This window comes from Choristoneura fumiferana, chromosome 10 (genome assembly GCF_025370935.1).
Source record: "Choristoneura fumiferana chromosome 10, NRCan_CFum_1, whole genome shotgun sequence".
In the NCBI taxonomy this organism is placed as follows: domain Eukaryota; kingdom Metazoa; phylum Arthropoda; class Insecta; order Lepidoptera; family Tortricidae; genus Choristoneura; species Choristoneura fumiferana.
This window is the reverse complement of record NC_133481.1, coordinates 18,808,326-18,827,309: the sequence shown is the minus strand read 5'-3', so window position 1 is coordinate 18,827,309 and position 18,984 is coordinate 18,808,326. Positions and strand designations below refer to the sequence as shown.

The 18,984-nt window shown below is 37.8% G+C and overlaps 1 protein-coding gene across 5 annotated transcripts in view; it reads right to left on the bottom strand.

The window, feature by feature from the left end:
* The window catches only part of Msp300 (Muscle-specific protein 300 kDa), a 111,290-nt gene that overhangs the window by 21,589 nt on the left and 70,717 nt on the right, over positions 1–18,984 (bottom strand). For 3 of the 5 annotated variants that reach the window (XM_074093780.1, XM_074093781.1, XM_074093784.1), the window contains 13 exons: positions 18,865–18,939; positions 14,698–18,425; positions 14,399–14,576; positions 14,003–14,188; positions 12,729–13,076; positions 12,081–12,341; positions 11,185–11,655; positions 9,771–11,069; positions 9,000–9,173; positions 6,628–6,729; positions 5,616–5,853; positions 5,078–5,412; positions 2,514–4,964 (listed from right to left, as the gene is read on the bottom strand). In XM_074093780.1, coding sequence (XP_073949881.1) covers positions 2,514–4,964; positions 5,078–5,412; positions 5,616–5,853; positions 6,628–6,729; positions 9,000–9,173; positions 9,771–11,069; positions 11,185–11,655; positions 12,081–12,341; positions 12,729–13,076; positions 14,003–14,188; positions 14,399–14,576; positions 14,698–18,425; positions 18,865–18,939 — 9,846 coding nt within the window. The remainder of the gene's footprint in view (positions 1–2,513; positions 4,965–5,077; positions 5,413–5,615; positions 5,854–6,627; positions 6,730–8,999; positions 9,174–9,770; positions 11,070–11,184; positions 11,656–12,080; positions 12,342–12,728; positions 13,077–14,002; positions 14,189–14,398; positions 14,577–14,697; positions 18,426–18,864; positions 18,940–18,984) is intronic. The other 2 variants (XM_074093783.1, XM_074093785.1) reach the window with 1 other exon arrangement.

The window sequence follows — 18,984 nt, the reverse complement described above, 5'->3', positions numbered from 1 at the left end:
AGTTTTATTAGGAATGTAGAATGAAAATACTGCGCGTATATTTTTGTATTTCCATGCTAAGATCGTTTTAGATACGAAGATAGTAATGCTATAATTATTTTTAAAGTCAGAGGTTGTTGGTTTATAATTTTAAACCTATTGACTAAAGCTTTTCGGAGAAAAACAAACTAAAGCGGTCGGAGTAAAACAATTGGGTACCTAAAGTTTTCTAGGATGGTCCGTAATTTCTCGTAGTAGACTTATAATGTAGCTCACTCCTGTAGATAGATTTTTTTTTCACTTTCCGTTTTTTGTAAAAATAAATTGAAACTTTATACCACACGTTTCGTGAGATTATACCTAGTGCCATCCACGAAGGTACGTGATTTTGTCAAAATTAAACATTAATGGCATTGTAATAAGAACCACGGCACGCGTCATCGTGAATGACTACCTATAATAGGGTTTGTGCCTTAGTCTGTTTGATTTAAAAAAAAGAGGTCGGATTGACAGCTGTCAGTGTTGTCAAATGTTGCCGTACGTACGTACGTGTGTATGTACATACGTATGTGTCGTTGTACGGCGACATTTGACAACTGACAGCTGTCAATACGACCTCTTTTTAGAGTTCCGTATTTTTAAATCAAACAGACCAAGGCACAAAACCTATTAATCTCACAAAATGTGTGTTTTGCCGAAATAAAGTTTCAATTTATATTTACCTACAAAAAAACGGCAAGCGAAAAAAATCTATCTACAGGAGTGAACTACATTATAAGTCTATCGATAAAAAATACCGGGTGTGACCTGTAATACGAGCAAAAAATTAAAACATAGATCGTCCTCGTCAAACTGAACAACATTAGTTCAGCGACTTTTTAAAATAATGGAGTCTTTGAATTTTCCTTTTTTCTTACAAATTAAATACCTATTGCTAATATTGCTATCAATGTACGCCATCCTAGAACACAACTGTCATCGCCTGTCACGCTATAAATATAAAACATTTCGCTTTACATTGCTTCTTCGAATAAACTAAGTGTAATAAAAATTAAAAAAACGATTTTTTTTTAAATGTTGCTGAACTAATTTTTTGCTCATATTACAGGCCACACCCGGTATAATATGGACCAGCCCAGAAAACGTAAGGTAGGTAAGTACCCAATTAAACGAGGCGCCTACATTGACTCGTAAAGACGCAGACACTACCACATTACAAATTATAATTAAGTTTTTCTTCATAATCATATTCAGAATTAATTACTTAGGTGGCGTACCGTTCGACGCGCGCAGTAGTTACTTAAATTATTGTTTTTTCACAATTACGTACTTTCTTCCTTTTAATAAATTAATATACTGTGGCGGTTTCTTTGAACAATAACAAAAATGCCCAAAACGATTCGTAGTCAACAACGGATCATTGTAAATAATGTTTATAATAAACTACTGAAAGAAAAAAAACGCTTGGGGAATGAAACTATTTCACTACAAAACCTTTCCAAATTAACATCAGAGCTAACAGGTAAACGTTGTAGACAAGTCAAGATGTCATTGTTCCGACTATACTGAACTATTGCCATATAAATAAGAACAATAGCGCCCTCTTGACAATAGTCATATATTTTTGGTTTACCTTTAACTGTCTTTTTAAAATACCGCTATGTTCTCCATGAAGAGATACAAGTTATATAAAATATTCGCGCTTATTTTCGGAGTATTATTTTTAATGGTGGAGTTTTTGATTAAATTTTGGTTGTTACGAGTATTTTTATAAACGAATGAATAAACTGTGTATCGTGTAATTATGTTATAATCATCTCAACACAAATTACAGGCTACAGAATCGTATTTTATAATGTAAATGATCCTCCATCATAAAGCCGACTACAATCAAATAAAATTACCATTGAAAACTTCCCTGTTTGTAGTGAAGTTTAGCTTTTAAGTTATTGAGTAGGTATTAAAAATCAATGCTCAATATTACTGCCTACGAGTACACAACTATGTTCTCAAGAAACTAGGTATTACATACTGGCAAGAACACAATTACTAAGCTATATTTGACACATACTCGTACATCGGGGGGTCGCAACCCTATGGTTGTGGGATACAACAAAATCATCTATTATACAGAATGACTTCATTTTATTGTCAACTGCACCAAAAGTTCACTTACTGGTAAATAATAATAAGTTTATTATTATCAATGAAACTATGCTATTCATTCTGCGTAGGCGTCAAGATCAACGTTCTCTGATTCATCTATAACTAAACAATGTTTATATCTTGTATTAAAGTCAAGTACAGTTCTTTTCGAACACGTTTGAGCACAGTACGTTTTCGCACTGACAAAATGTCACTATCAAACACTTGTAGCTATTAAATAGTCATACGAAATTTATGCCAAATTTATATCAAGTGTGCTAACGAGTTACACGTCATCGCTTGAGAGTCACAATGTGGAGACAGTTGCATGAAAATAGGCATTGTAAATTCATTTTCAGTATTTTAATATGAATGGAATCAACACTTACCTCAAGATCATTTTTGGCGTGGTTCAGCTTCTCAAGATGCAGTCTCAGCGCGTCTACGGTCGTCACCGGTTCATCCTTGATGTCATTCTTATCCAACATCACCTTGATCTTATCCACCAGCTGGCAGAAGTCCTTCCAGATCTCCAGGTCTTGCTCCAACTGCGCTTGACGACTCTTTGCTGAGTTCAAAGTATTTTTCAACATTTGGTTGTGTTTTTGGTGCTCTTTTGATAGTTCCTCCTGTTCCGTCGCTGCCAATGACGCCCAGATTTTATCAACTATGTCCTGCATCCGCTTGCCTATTAGATCTTTCATTTCAGGCTCAGAAGCGTTGAAGAATGACTTGTGTTCTTCTAAATCAGATTCTATATTCTCAAAGTCAGTGCCATTCTTACCCATGTCTAGACGGATAGCCGCCTCATTTACCCAGATATTGAATTTCTCTACTAGTTGTAAGTATTGTTGCCTATGTTTCTTATTCTCTTGAAGGTATTTCTCTCGGTTTGCTAATTCAGCTGGCAGAGATGTTTGCAAAGAGTTAGCTTCTGATACCATTTCTATTAGTGATCCAGGGACACCATCATCATTCTTTATGATGTCAGTAATTTTCGTTAGTTTGTCTAAGTAAGACTGAATGCTTTTTGCTAGATTGACATGTTCTACTAGTTTTTTATCTACGCTACCTACGTCTCTGTTGAGGAGTGGTCGTGAGTGTACAGCGGCTTCGTTGTCATGTAGCCATTGCAGAATTTCTGAGAGATCTGATGCCAATTTTTTATGTTCAGCCGCTGCTCTCTCGTGCTCTTGCCGCTTCGACTCTACGGTCCTTCTTAAAGCTAACAGCTGTTGCTTTAATGACTGCAACAGTTCTGTTATATTATTTCTGTCTATAACCGTTCCTTCAGCGGCAATTTGTTGACCCTTATCTGTAGCGGTAGCCAACAAAGCTTCACAACCTTGAATCTTGACAATTATGTCATCATAACGTTTAATCTTGTCTTCTAAAGAGTCACTAGATTTTTCTATGTCAGCTGTCAGATCTGTGTATTTAACAATAAACTCATTGATTTCTTTAATAAGAGCAAAGAATTGCTCTCGTAGCAATAGTAAAACTTTCAGTTTCGATATTTGGTCTTCAATTGTGCTCATTAAGTCATCCTGTTGAGTTAATATATCTTGCAGATCATGTAAATTACCTCCTTGCAACTCATTCAACATTGCTTTATTCTTTTTGAGATCACCTAAAATTGATTCATAGGCTTGAATGATTGGTTGTACATCTTCCACTTTACTACCAATAGGTTTGTTCAATGCTTTAAGTTTATTCTGAATTTCAGCTAAGAATTCAAGAGCAGCAGCAATCTTAGCTGCAGCGTCTTTGTATTCCTTGATGTGTTTTAAAAGAACATTCTTTCTGTCATTTATTATGGCATTGATTCTAGCGAATCTATCAGATAGCACATTAACTTGTTCTTTAAGTTGCAGTTTATTTGAGTCAGATAACGTATCCAAAATGTCTTTTGATTTGTCTTTGATCTTGCTTATATTCTTTTCAACATCTTCTGCTTCTTTACTTAGTTTTTCAAACTTGGCTAATTGTTCTTCTAATACTTGTAAGCTTGAGGTCCTAAGTTCAGGTGTCGCTGCAACCTCAGCTTCATTCAACCAGCTTTGGCATTTAGCCAGCTCAGATTCAAAGTCATTTCTTCCATGCATCAACTTGTTCAAAGCAGCTAATTTATCATCAATGTCAACTTTAGCAGAAGTGTAAGATTTATTTAAGTTTTCTAAAATAGCTTGTAACTTAGCTCGGTCTTCTGGTGAGCAATCTTTAGAGACAGCATTGCCCTGACGCATAACTTCACCAAGCGTATCATTATTAAATTCTGAGAGATCGTTTTGATGTTTTTTGTGAATAGCAATTTCTTTTTCGACCTTAGCTGTTTCTAAAGGCACCGGGCCACCAAGTTTCTTAATTTCGGCCAGTTTGTTCTTAAGCCAATTTTTAGCTTTTTCAATATCATTTTCCAGTTTTCGCCTGTCTTCATGGCTGGGACCTAGTCTTTCAATTTCCTGTTTAATGAGTGACGCTAATTGTTTTTGTTTAGATGATAGTTCAGCTAATTCTGACTCCAACTGAGTTTGTTCAGAAGGCTCAAGCTCAGACTGGATATTGCTTACCTTCTTTTCGAGCGAGTCAATGATAGTTTTCTTACCATCTGTTTCTTTCAGTAGATTGGCAACCTTTTTCTGTCTCTCTTTAACCGATTTGCTTTCATAACCTAATGGTTCTGGATGATGCATGTTGTCTATTTCTTTCTGCATCCATTCGTTTTGTGCGTTAACCTCGCTCTTGGTTCCATCAATGGCTTTGTATGTAATTTCTAGCATCTGAAGTTTACGTTGGATGCGTTTAGCTATGTCGTTGTACCTCCTTTCAACTGATTTCATCTAAAATAGAAATAACAATTATAATTATGATGTAAACAATTATACAAAGTTTGTTGAAAGTCAATATTGATAAAGTATTTCAAGTAATTAGATCAGTGTTGATGAATACTAACCTGCTCTTCAACTTGTTGGCTCTCCAGATTGCTGACAATGTTGATCACTTGTGATCCAACAGATTTAATATTATCAACTTTGTCTTTGCCTGACTGCTCAAATTCAGTTATCAATTCCTTTAGAGCGCTTAGCTTTTGAGGACACGGGAGACCAGATCCTTTATCAGCTACACACATTTTCTTCAGTACTGAATCGAACCAATCATGTATCTCTTGGAATTTAGTGCGGTAGTCATCTATTATGCCTTGGTTGCCCTTTTCACGTGAAATTGCCTTGAGGATATCGTCTTCTAGATCGTCTAGTTCTTCCTCAAGGTTGATTTCGTCTTCTAGTCCTAAAATATCAATATAGAATTAGTACTTATACACCATGTCACTGTAATAGTATTTTTTTATAAAATGTTTACTGGGTTTAATGAGATATCGTTAGCATATTTTTTAAGATCAGGATTTTGAATGCTTAATCTCTTTTCTGCCACACCTGCTTGTTAGGTTAAGACCATTCACAGATGGAAAAATAAAACTCAATTCTACTTACCCTCAGTCGGTATTTCAGTCAGTAGCCTATTTCTCTTCTCACTAAGTGACGCAAGCGCATCGTTCATAGCAGCCATGTCTTGCTTAGCAGCTTCTGGGCGGAGCTTGGATGGATTCGCCAACCAATCACGGGCCAGAGCCTTGTGTACGTTAATCCAATCCTGGATTTCCACGACTTGTTTCATGGCTTCTTCCATGCCATGCACTGCGTCACCTAATGTCTCGAGGTGGCTTTGTACCTATGAAGAAAAGGAAATTTGGAGTAGCTGATTATGTTTATAAATCTGTTGATAGTATTATATAAGTTGGCATCAAACGATTATTCGTCGATATTGAAGTAAAGACCAAAATTTACTTTAGGCCACTATAATCTATTTTATCTGTGGTTGGTGAGCTTGGTGAAAAACTCAAGTAAATTACCTGTTGTGTTGTTGTAGTGCACAGAATTGATTGGGACTTAAGTCATTTTTAGAATATGGAACGTCTAAATATCTATAGTAACACGTAACTACTAGGTACATACAACAGGTCATATACTTAAATTTTTCACCTATAAGAAAATGGCAAAAAAGTCAAAGACGTATATTTGTTCAAATAAAAAAACTATAAAGCAAGGCAGCATGCGTAAGTTCCACTGACATTCATAGTACCGTACCTAAATAATTTCCCACTTTATTTAACTAACTTTAAGCTCCGGTTCAGAACTATAAAATGAGATTATATTTTGCTACAGGCAATTTAGTTTCATTATATTTTTTAACCTCCGACGCAAAAAGCTGAAAGCTCTTACACGCGTGGACCGATTTGATTGCGTTTTTTTTTATTTGAAAGCAAGTTTTCTAGCGATGGCTCTTAGAGATATTGAACTTTGAAGTGTCAAAGTCGGGGGTTTTCCAACTTTTTGTACAGTTTTTTTTTTAGGTTGGGTAATTGACAGATTAAATAAATTATTTAAATAACTAGGAGTTCTGAGGAATTAATCATATAAAAGTCAGTGGAGCCCAAAGCGTTACCTTTTGTTCGAAAGCCACAAGCTTTTCGGCGAACTCTGGCTCTTCGGCGTTCTTTAGTAACACATCGACGCGTTTTGTGGCGGTTACTTCACTCACACGTTTCTAAAACAAACCATGCATCACAGACATCGACTCACACAGTGCTGGTTAGTATTAGTGACCAGTGCACACAGTAATTAAGACAAGGTAATTAAGATAAAAAAGTTTTTGTTAAAAAAAGTTTTAAACTATTTCAGTCTGTTGGTTAAATCGACTTCTAAGATTTGACACGCACAAACACGGTAAGTTAAATAAAGCTTGTAAAATTGAAGGCACCAGTTGCTTTTTATCCTTCATCTGCAAATCACGAGAACTAAAAGCTTAATTTAAGGTTAGTTTTGGAAAAGATGAGGTATTGAACTACCTTGTCGAAATCATTCACAGAGCAATATTTAAGTATTCATAATAAAACAATCCAAACATTATTCTTAGAAATTTATCCTGTAGGTACATTGATGACATCATTTTTATTAATTAATAAATTGAACAAGAAAATGAGTTCTTTTTTATTATGAATACCTGGTCGTTCAATGTAAACTTACTTAGTTGTCACTGCATACAGGATATCCTACAGGTGTTAATAATTCTAGCAATAGTGAATCACATTTAGTGCAAACTCATTATCATATCATCCACATACATACGTGACTACAATCTGATTCAAGACAATTCAAAACAATATAAATTTACTCATAACTCTGTACTTTATGACTCTTCTCTCTATGAAAAAAAAGAGGTAATTTGCTCAATTATAATCACAGCACATTCGCACCTTATATTTATTATAAAACATTTTGTAATCGTAGGCGCTGATTTAATTTCGCTTTGTATTTTAAACACTTGTTTTATTGGTTTGCACTTTACGTCTTTCAAAGATCTAGGTCTGGCTGTTTTTTTTAAAGCTAAGCGGTAATAACCCTGTCCCAGTCTTTCATATTCTCACAGCCAACCAAATTCACCTATTATTTTCTTTTCCGTGCTTTTTTTGTTGCTAGCCAGTTCAATTCCAAAATAAGAGTGCTGAGGTATCAGGGAGCAGTTAAACACTTTTAGAATTATCTTGAATCAGCAAACCAGGTGCACAAAAGTACATTGCCAACGGAACCTACTGGTAATTGACCTAGCTACACTAAATTATTTATTTTTAAAGAAAACTACCGTGATTAAAGGCACCGGGATTGCTCAATAGTACTTATATGTAGATATCAGCTAATAATCGGATAGTTTCTGATTTATTCGGGATGCTTTATTCAAGGAGTATGTCTCAGTCTTGCATGCTTGTGAGGGTGCGTGCTTCACGCACTCCATGATTAAGCATCTCGGATAGATGCGAAACTGTCGGACAATTATCTGATATATTTGCAAGTAATCCGGTGACTTGCATTAATTAATGTATTTTAGTTTTTACACTAACTACTAAACTTATTAGTTTAAAATTTTCAAAATTGAAGCATCTTACGTCAAGATTATTCGTTGGTTCTGTAATTTGTAGACCTGGTAAACTTATGGATATGTTAAAAATAAAGTTAAATTACGCAGTAAGTATTAAATTATAGTTGCTTAAACTAACAGGAAGCTAACAGCTTAACCGTTGTTTAGGTTTCTTGAAATATGAGAGCTAAATAGTACAAGACAAGCTTATAATCTCAAAATAGAATCTAGGCTCTTTAAAGTGAAATATTAAAGACGTACCTACTTAATGTAAGTAACACGGAAATAAAACTGGCAAATGCAAAAAAAAACATTCAATGTTGAAAAAGGGTCAAACGTTATTAAAAAGTTAGAATTTTCGTTTAGGTGTTAATACTCGTAGCTTATCATATTACACAATATACAAGCAAGACCGATCGTTGATCACATTAGAGTAAGAAGTACTAAATTACATCTCTAATCTATACATAGTAGAAAACAAAGTCGCTTACCGCCGTCTTTCTGTTAATATGTTAATGTCTGGCTGTATATATATAACGTATATGCGTAGATTTAAACTACGGAACAGATATTGATGTGGTTTTCTTTTCATCAATAAATAGTAATTCAAAATAACGGTTTACAAATAAACGTAATATGTACCAAACTGATGACGCGTCCGGTTCCCGCCGGTGTATTCGGAAAGTAGAATAGAGTTGTAATTTTTTACTACTATAGAAATAGAAACAACGCTCTTTTTCTGGTTAAATACACAGGTTCACCCACTTGTGGTATTTTCGCATGATGTGTCAACAATCGGTCCTCACAAAAGAATCTATGTCAGCAGTTAGAATAACTGAAGTATAAGTTTAGAAAGAAGTGAGCACATCAGAGGCAAGGATGGCCCCTGAAGCGGCCAGTACCTGGTCGATTAGGTCTTCGAGTCTTGCCCGCACGTGGAGCTCCCTCGGCGGTATGGGCAGCGGCGCCGTGTCGGCCGGGGAGGAAGGCCGGGACACAGAAGCAGCAGCAGCCGAACAAGCGGCCACGGCCGCAGAAAGACGACTCTTTTCCGTTTGAAGGCGGTTGTGGAGAGCCTGAGATACACACGTAAGACGTCAGCGGGAGATAGATTTGCTGCTTCAGATAGTCAACTCACATTGAACGATGCGGCACATTTAATTGAGAGAATACACATTCCATTTGACGTATTCTCTTAGTGAAATGAGACGCTTAGTGAATCAATGCGAATTGCTCCTTGGGCTAAACAAAGCGAGTGTTCTTTTCGGTATCTCGGTTTTACTCATGAACGTACGACCGTACGTGACGTGGTGTCACTCACACAGCCGTAAGAACTAAACTGAAATTAATTAGGAAAGTGAGAACAATCAAAATTAGGTAGGTAACGACTTTGACTTTACCTATTCGTGATCGGTTTTCATGTGGTGTTACCTTAGTAACAGAAGAACTCTCAATTAAAACAGCACAATAAGGATGTACCTTCATAGATGCAGAGCAGAGTGGAGACCAGCAGAATCTATATATATTATGTGAAAGCTATGTCACATTATCACATTGTAGGATGAGTGGATAAAATATGGATATTATATTATTATACTAGTCCGATTATCCGTATCACTCCGTTCTGCTTCTATGGAAGCGTATACTAAAGAAAACGTTAATGTGATACTCACCCTAGCTTTATCGAGCAACTCGCGTCCATGTGACAGACCGTCAACCGGCACATCCAGCTCCGTAATAGCAGGCTCACAATCATCCAGGTTGTTCAAAATACTCTCCAAAGTATCCTCATACTCTTTGAATTTAGCGAGACCTTCTCTAAGACGTCGTTCGATTTGCAGCGCAGTTGCCAGCAGTGACTTGTGGCTGTCATTCACGTTCTTCAGTTGTTTTCCAACCGTATCACGAATAGAAGGCGTCGTGGCTTCGTAGCGCTCGATTTGAGCTCGTCCTTTACCTTCTAAATCGTCCAGAGTAGAGCGATACTTCTGGATATCATCCAGTAATACAGCGTGTTGTGCCAACTGTTCCTCAGTCTGCTCCCTATTGGCGATGTATAAAGAGTTGTGTGCCATCAGCTGGAACGAAATCTGTAGCAACCACTTCTCTGTGTCCTGCAACGATTGGTGATACTGATTGTAGTCCTTTATTTCGGACTCCAGTTCAGCTTTCTTCGCTGCACATTTGGCCTTCAAAGCGTTACACTTTTTCTCAATTTCTGTCACAGATTCCTTAGCAGCAGGTTTTTTAGCCCAACTGCTGAGTTCGGCAGCCTCGCTCTTAAGCCTCTCGAGTTCGGGCTTCTTATTCTTGATTTCATCTTCAATATGCTTGTATTTCTCTAGAAGTGTCTTCATTTCACCAAGTTCACCACCCGTTGGTGGCACTTTGTCTAGGTTTTGTTGAGTGTCGTTTATCCATTGGTTCATCTTATTCTTGGAGTCTTCGAAGTCTTCCCATTTGCCAATAGCGGCCTTAAGTTGAGCAGTAATAGAGTTAAGATCAATCTTTAGTTGGTCCCAACTTTCCTGTAGAACTTTGACGTCATTCCGAAGGCCATCCTGTTCTTCTGGTGGAGTGTTGTTAAGCGCTTTCTTAAAGGCTTCTTGTAAGACCACTAGAAGATGATGGCCTTCAGTCATACGGTTGCTGACAAGCTTAACGGTTTCTAATTTATCTTTAGTGGCATCAATGTCGCCAACTCCGATGGAATCATGGACGGTTCCATGCGCAGTCTCTAACCACTGTTGTAATTCATTCTTAGCTTTAATGAATTCCGTATGGTCCGAAAGGTTTTTCTCACCATTTGAAACTAAGCTTTGTATCTTGGTTAACAGAGTCGTGTATTCAGTTTGGAGATTCACTGTCTTATCGCGAACCCAAGCGCATGCACTTAGCTCCATTAAGTTCTCGCATCTATCGTTGAGTTCTTCCAAAACATGCTTGTTTCCCAGAGCTTCTGCCAACAGCTCCTGTAAAACAACAATCACATTAAACTAACACAAATAAATGAATAAACAGTTCGTAAAATACACGTAAGGTTATAAAACGATTATATTATGTATAACTTTTTTTCAAAATACTTACTCGGCATTTGTCAAGATGTTCAGGCGTAATCTTGTCAACCTTCTGCACTGATTTCAGCTTGTTATCGAACTCTTTCACCCACTTGCTCATCTTGTCTGACGTCTCAATGAAATCTGACCACGCAGACAGACACTTCTCCAACAACTTCTTAGTATCTTTGCAAATTTGTTGCAAGTTCTCCCATTCGATTTTCAGCTGTTTGATTTCCTGATTGATGTTATCTTTGCCTTCGTTGCCAGTTGTTTTTAGAACAGCGTTACTGAGTTCGACTGCTTTTTTGAGCAGTGCTTCTCCTTTAGGCAAAGATTCGATGATTTTGTTGACATTCTGTAGTTTCTTCTGAACTTCTTCTTTCTCGCCATGGGAGTCGGAGCATTGCTGGATCTCCATTTTGCAGTTACGTATCCAGTCATAGAAGCTGTCGTAGGACTCCTTGTATTGTATGTGGGACTTCACGTAGTCGTCCAATTTCTAGAAAACGAGCGTAAACAGGTTAATTATACAGGTGTTTTAAAATTAATCTAGAATAGTTCAGTAGGTATTTAGGTAGTTTGGTTAGTTAGACTATAAGCACCCCTGTGAATATTTATTTAGGATTTTTTTTATTGCGGCTGATAACTGTTTCTATATATTAATCGAAAACCTTTATTTTACTAGTGAAGAAACGTCAAAAACACTTCTTTTGACCTAATAGTTTTTAATAATTCACGGTTATTTACACTGCATTATATTTGTTACGGTATGTAGACCACGATTAGTTTGAATGAGCTCCCGATATTTCGAAGCAGTTGCATGCAACATGTTCACGGGGTTCTTTTGACTTGAAGTATGGAATTAACAATCTTCTAAAAATTACTAGTGCTATAAAAGCTAATGTAAGGATGATTAATGCTCACAGAAATCATATCGTTGACAGTCTTCCTAATATCTTCGTAGCGTTTCAGCGTATCATCTATTTCCTTGGACTTGAGCGAGGCGTCTTCCTGCAGCTTCTCCTTGAGCCTCTTCACCAGGTCGCTGTGGGACTCAATGTCTCGGTTGAAGGTCTTGAACTTCTCCAGTTTAGCTTTCTTCTCGGACAAGTCGTTTAGAAGCGAGTCGTCCGATTGTATCTTCTGATCGATATCGTCCAGCCATTCGACCAGAAGCTTGTGGATCTGAAATAGAGGTTTTGTTAAATTGGTGAATGGCTGTGCTCGGTTTATGTTACTCGGATTATTCGAAGTGAGTGTAATGCAAACAATCATTGCAAGTTAAATATAAGCAATAAGCCTGATGTAAACACTTTTTTTTATTAGAGTTTCGTCTTGAGCTGACTCAACCCCTGGGGGCTTTGTTTCCGTGGAGAAGTGAAAACTAAAATCTCTATCCCGACAAAATTTTGAAAAATCTTTTCTCAGTGAGCCTATCTCTATGTTCCCTAAATAATGTGTTTGCTAATTTACTTATTCCGGGAATAAATTTGAAGTGTCCCTGTTTTGCCATTCAGTCAGCATGCTACTCTTTTCTAGATACAAAATAGATGTTTTCCAGTAGTTACGTACCTTAGATATGTCATCAAACTGAGAAGCTCTGCTCGTCAACTTGTTCCTCACATCCTGCAGATCAGCGATCAGTTTATCGAACTCCTGCTTCAGATTATCAGTGTCCTCCTGTATCTTAGCGGCTCCCGCTTGTTCTGTGTTCATGATAACTTTCTCCTTTAGCTCCAGGAGGTATCTCAGTTTGTTTTGACCCTGCTCCAGGGATTGGCGTAGCAGTTTGACTGTGTTGAGTTTGCTGTTGACCTCTTGCAATGTGTGAGGTATTTCAGCGCACTGGTTGAGCTTCTCCCGCGTCCTGTCCAACCAGTCTTGACATTCACCGTACAGTGCGTTATGTTGTTGATGTTCCTGTGAAATTCAATTTAGTTCATCAGTAAGTCGTTTCTTACGTGTATTTTGAAACAAAAGATTCACATTACATTAAAATTATCAAACACATTAAAAATTAACGAAAATATGACAGGCATGTTGACATAGTACATATAAGTCAAATTATTTCCGGAAATAACTTGGGTTCCCAATCGGCACTAGGCTTGCGTGGAAACTACGGTTCAAGACCTCTCCTTCTGAGAGCAGATCTGTGACCGTATTTTCTAACGTTCGCGATCATATTCACCATCTCTTTCTTCTCTTATCTAACACCGTGAGACAGAAAGAAGTTGTAGAAACGATTGTGATTTAAACTACGTTAGACAATAAGGCCTCTGCGCCCTGCAGTGGGATGTATCTAGGCCGAGATGATGATGAAAAAAACCGGGCAAGTGCGAGTCGGACTAACGCACCGAGGGCTCCGTGCACATTTATAGGTATTTAAGTAAACGGGATTCGTGTCTTGAAGATATTTCTCGCTTTTTCCGAGTGATTTAATGCATCCAGTGTATGCAGAGGCCTACTCTTAAGCAAAATGTACGCAGTGTGGGGTCAGATTATATTGGTCAATGATATTTACAGACAGACATAAAAAATCAAGATTTTCAGACTTTTCTAGTTGGTTGTGTTATAATAGCTACCTTCATACCAAATTTCAAGATTCTGAGTACACGGGAAGTAATTAAACGGCTGCATCTTTTGAGTGCGTTGGCTTAGAAGTTTGATTTTTTCACAGCTCCAAGGGACAGTAGACCTTAGTATTTAATATAAATTACAGCTTGATACCTCAACGCGTTCCCGAAAAAAAGGGTCTTGACAGACAGACAGATAGACAGACTATAAGGGTTCCGTTTTTTCCTTCTGAGGTACGGAACCCTAAAAATCTGTATATCTTTTTTAATTACCTGATAATGCACTTCCAGCCGCTTCATCACCTCCTTGGCTAGCGACAGCAGGGCATTGTACTTGGTGGTGAGTTGGGTGATGCCATTCGAGACCCTGGTGTCAGAACACGTCTCCAGCAAGGTTTGCGCGTGCACGTTCAGCTTATCCAACTCGGTTTGCCAGTCAAACAGGGTTTGGAGGTGTCCCTAGAAAATGATGTGACGTTAATACGTTGACAGGAGTCGAATGAATCAAGGACTTAATAAGTGTACGAACGTGATAATCTAAATACAGTTCATTCTACTCGTGTTGACGGCAGATATAAAGTGGCCGGAAAGTCAAGGTAATTTGAGTTCTGCTGTGAATTAAATTACATACTGTGAAATTCTTTTAATGTACATGGCGTAAGTACTTACTTGGAACTCCTCAAGAACCACTTTCTTCTGCTCCAAGCTGTTCTGTAGATTGTTAAACGATTGCACTAATTTCTCAGTCTTCGACAACCAGTCTAGGGCTTCCTTGTATTGCTCTTCGTACTCCGTCCATTTCACGATACCACCCTCTATCAGCGCTTTCGTGTTGTTCAACTGTTCACTGTGAATTGAAAAATATGATTAAAGCAACGCATACGGATAATAAAGTAACGATATCTTCAGATATAAAATTCATTAAAAGAAATATGTCAGTTCAACATGAATAATTCGCTTATACTTACACGTAGGTATCGTATTCTTCCTGCATAAGTGCCACTTCTTCCTCAATTTCTTCTCTATCCTCATCATCAGCGAGCCCGCAGGATATTTCACCCTGCTCTAAAGCCTTTTGCAGCTTCGCTTGGCCTTCGGGCAATTCGCTTTCCAACACTTTCAGTTGCGATATCTTACTGCTCAGCGATTCTTTGTCTCCAGTCGCATCAGAGCACTTTCCTAATCTTTCCTTAGCAGCTCTTATCCATTGGACAAAGTCTGAACCAGCATCAATAAACGCTTGATGTTGCTCAACAGCTTCTCTCTGTTTTTCATACAAATCTTTAGCTTGTTTGGACAGCGTTTCGTATTTGCTGGTTATCTCAGACGCCGGAGCTTGTTGCATAAGTTCTGAAGCCTTAGAAGTTACAGACTGAATCATGGGTTCAAACGAAACGATATCTTGAACAATATTGTTTGTTTGACGAAGTGTGGCTTTCCTTTCGCCGATGCTTAATCCAGCGGTCAGGCCGGCCAATCGGTCTTGACCCTTCTTGGATTTAGCGACTTTCTGCTCGCACACTTCTTGTAATTTTGCTTCCCTATCAGAAATCCATTGTTGTAGCTGGGAGTAGCTGGAACTGTAGTCAGCCCATTGAAGCATAGCAGTCTCAAGATGAACTTTGGCTGTAGTCATCTTTTTCACGAGGCGATCCCATTCATTTTGCAGTTCTTTAAGTTGCGTATTGATTTTATCTTTACCGTCAGACCTAGTATTTCTTAAGACCTTCTCTCCACTGTTGACTGTAGCGTGGACTAGATTTTGACCTTCCTCTCTTCGTTTTAAGAGATCTTCTATTTGCTCTAGCCGTTTTTGTAAAGCTTCTTTGCTGCTGTTGCTGCCGGCATCACTGCCACTACGTGTGATTTCCCACGCATCATCAATCCATTTCTTGGTTTTCACGTAATTATCATCATAGGTTTGATGTTGTTCATAGTTAGTTTCCACTTTCTTAAGTACATCATTAGCCATGTTTACCAATACTTGGTACCTTGAATTGAGATGTCTTAATTGGTTGTTAACATACGTATCCAAGTGAGACGATAGCAACCCAGCAGCAGAAGCATTAAACTTATCGATGTCAGCCTTGCCTTTGTTTAGCTGATCTACAATCTCCTTCACCTCATTCACTTGTGCGCCCTTTTCTTTGGCTGTACCAAGCAGAGCAAGTTTTTGGTTTTTAATGTGAATTTCTTTTTGTTGCAACCAGTCAGAAAGTCTCTCATATTCGTCCTTGTAGTCACGCCACTGGCTGACGGTGTCCTCAAGTTGGCTTTTCTGTCGCTTTATTTCATTGAAAAGATCGTCGAAACTCTCTTTCAAAGCCTTCATTTCGTTTTTGATGACTACCTGTCCTTCAGGAGATGTGCTTGCTAACAATACTTCTCCTGTGTGTTGCAAATGCTCCAATAAAAGTTCTCCTTGAGCTTGTTTGTTAATAAGAGCATCAAGAGGCGCTACCGAGTTCTCAATAGCTAGTTTATCGCTCAAAGGCTTGGATTTTAAAGACGGAACCTTTTCTCTAGCTCTGCTGAGCCATTGAATGAGTTCATCATGAGCTTCCTTGTACAATCTGTGATCTTTGTAATGCTCTTCTCTATCCGCAAGTAATTTCTTAATTTTATCGTAAAGCGAGTCGAATTTGTTAAGTGTCTCTTGAGCTTTAGAAGCAACTTGGTTTTGCTGACCACTGGCTAGCATTTCTGCGGCTTTAGCTTTCAATGTATCGACTTCCAGACGATCGCAACGAGCTTTTTCTTCAACTTCCTTTAGTTTTTCAAGTTGAACTCTTTTATCAGACATGGACGATTCATATGGGGATAGTTCAGAGAGCATATTCTCCATCCAAGTATTACTTTTTTCTATTAATTGGATTTGTTCTAAGAACCCAGCCCACTTTGTGACGGAGTCGTCTAAAATGTTCTTTGTTTCAATCATTCTAGACAAAAGAGCAGACCATTGTTCTTGCAGCGCTACTAAAGAGTTGTTTATAGCGTCATGACCAGCTGGAGCAGTATTCGCCATAACATTTTGAGCAAGCTCAACCAAGGACTGTACCTTTGTAAAACCTTCATCTTTTGCAAGTAGAAGGTTTTGAATCAATACCAACTTGGTTTCTAAATCGTCTTGAGAGCAAGAGCTCAAATCGGCACAGAAGTCCAACTTGTCTCTGAGCTCTTCAATCCATTGTGAGCATTCAGTGACATTGCTGGTAAACTCTTGGTGAGTTTTGACATATTGCTGCCATCTATTGGTAAGATCTTTAACTTTCTGTGAGAGAGTTTGATATTTCACAGACAGGTCTGATATCTGTGAACCACGGGGTCCAAGTACTCCCGTATACAGATTCTGTGCCTTTTCTGTAATGTTGTCAATCTCAAGTTCCTTGGCTCGGACTTCTCCTTGTAACTCTTGGAACTTCTTAAATTGTTCTTGTTTTTCTACTAACGTTGCTTTTAAATCTACCGCGTGTATTTGAGTATCGGTATTTCTGATCCAAGCGAGACACTGGTCTTTCATGTTTTCGTATTCGTTCCATTGCTGTATTTTGTTTTCCAATGAATCAATTGTCTTTGAAATAAATGATACTAGACCTTCCCACTCTTGATGCGAGGCATCGATTTGGTTTCTGATATTCGCTTGGCCTCCGCTTATAGTTCCTGGCAGTACTTTTTCACCCAAGCTGCGTATTTTATCAATACGGCTCTTTTCTTCAGGCAGAGTATGTTGCAGTGATTTCAATTTCTCACAATTACTACTCAAAGCTACTCGTTCTAGGTTGACATCACCCCACAATTGAGCTGTATTATGCGTAGCTTCTACCCATTCTTGTAAGTCCATCACAGCTTTAGTATATTGTTGATGATTGTTAACAATGGCTTCATATTGCTCAACGAAAGATTTTGCTCTAGCTAAAATAGCATTGTGTCGTTGTTGAAGAATATTAATTTCTTTTGTTATCTCTTTAGTGACATCAGGCAAGCTTTGTGCCTTAGCTTCCAAGTTCACAATATCTTGCTGATGAGAAATTGCATCTTGGAGGGAAGCTCTGTAAACATTAAGTTGATTGCGTTTTTCATCTAACGTCGCTTTGAGTTCGATTTCTTTAGGCAGATTATTTTCAGCTGCTGTGAGCCATTGTTGTACTGTTTTTAGATTATCTTCGAACGATGACCACTTATTCAATTCAGAGTCTAAATCACGCTCAGCCTTAGTGATACTATCGTACAAGTTGTCAATGGCTTGTTGAATATCTTGTAACTGTTGTTCGATCAACTCTTTACCTTCAGGTGACGTCGAAGGATACAACTTTTCTCCCAATTCGAATGTGTTATTTACTAGCAGTGTGGCATTACGACGTTGACTTAACAAGTCATTAAGGCTTTCGCGTTTAGCTTTGATACCTTCAGGGGTATTAGACAAGTTTTTGTTGCATTCTTCAAACTTGTATTGAGCAGCTTTTATCCAATCAGTGCATTGGTTATATTTCTCTTGATATGCGTTATGATCATTAACAGCTTGTTCACATTTTTTAACCAGTTCCTTGGCAGTGGATTGAACCGACTGGAACCTAGACGTCATTTGTTGTAAATTCATAGTGATTCTTGTATCATTACAGTTTTCTATCAAATCACTGAATTCGTCGGTCAATTTGTCCACGTCATTCTCAGTCTTCTTGAGATTTGCCAAGATAGCCTGAAAACAAATGAAAGTCTTAAAATATTGTCGTTTCATATAATGCGCTTTAGAAAATTATGCTAATACTACAACAACTACCATTAGTCTTGTAACAGTTAGATAAACAACAAATATAATCAAGGCGTGTTGTCAGACATAACCACCGATACCACAGCTTCTACTAATTAGTAAATTGTAGTAAAACACCGATTTAACCAATAGATGTAGTAAGTTTTAGCTGAATCAATAGGTAGTCGAATATCTGAACAATCAAAACCGAATTCATAATTAATGCAGCTAAAACGATACATCGTTAAACTCAAGGTAGATAAATAGAGCAGTGCTACGTCATTCTTTATAGTCAAATGACGATAAACCTTGTTAGACTGTGGAGTTAGATCTACTGAAAATTAGGTTATATTATCCTACAGTGCTTTACTTTATCTCCAGCTCTTACTTGGTCCAACGCTTCGCCCAAAGTAATGACGGCGCTCAAATCATTTTCGTGATTATCAATCGCTTTACATAAGTCCTGTTTAAAATTGAATATTAAAATCAAATCAAACACACTGCTGTA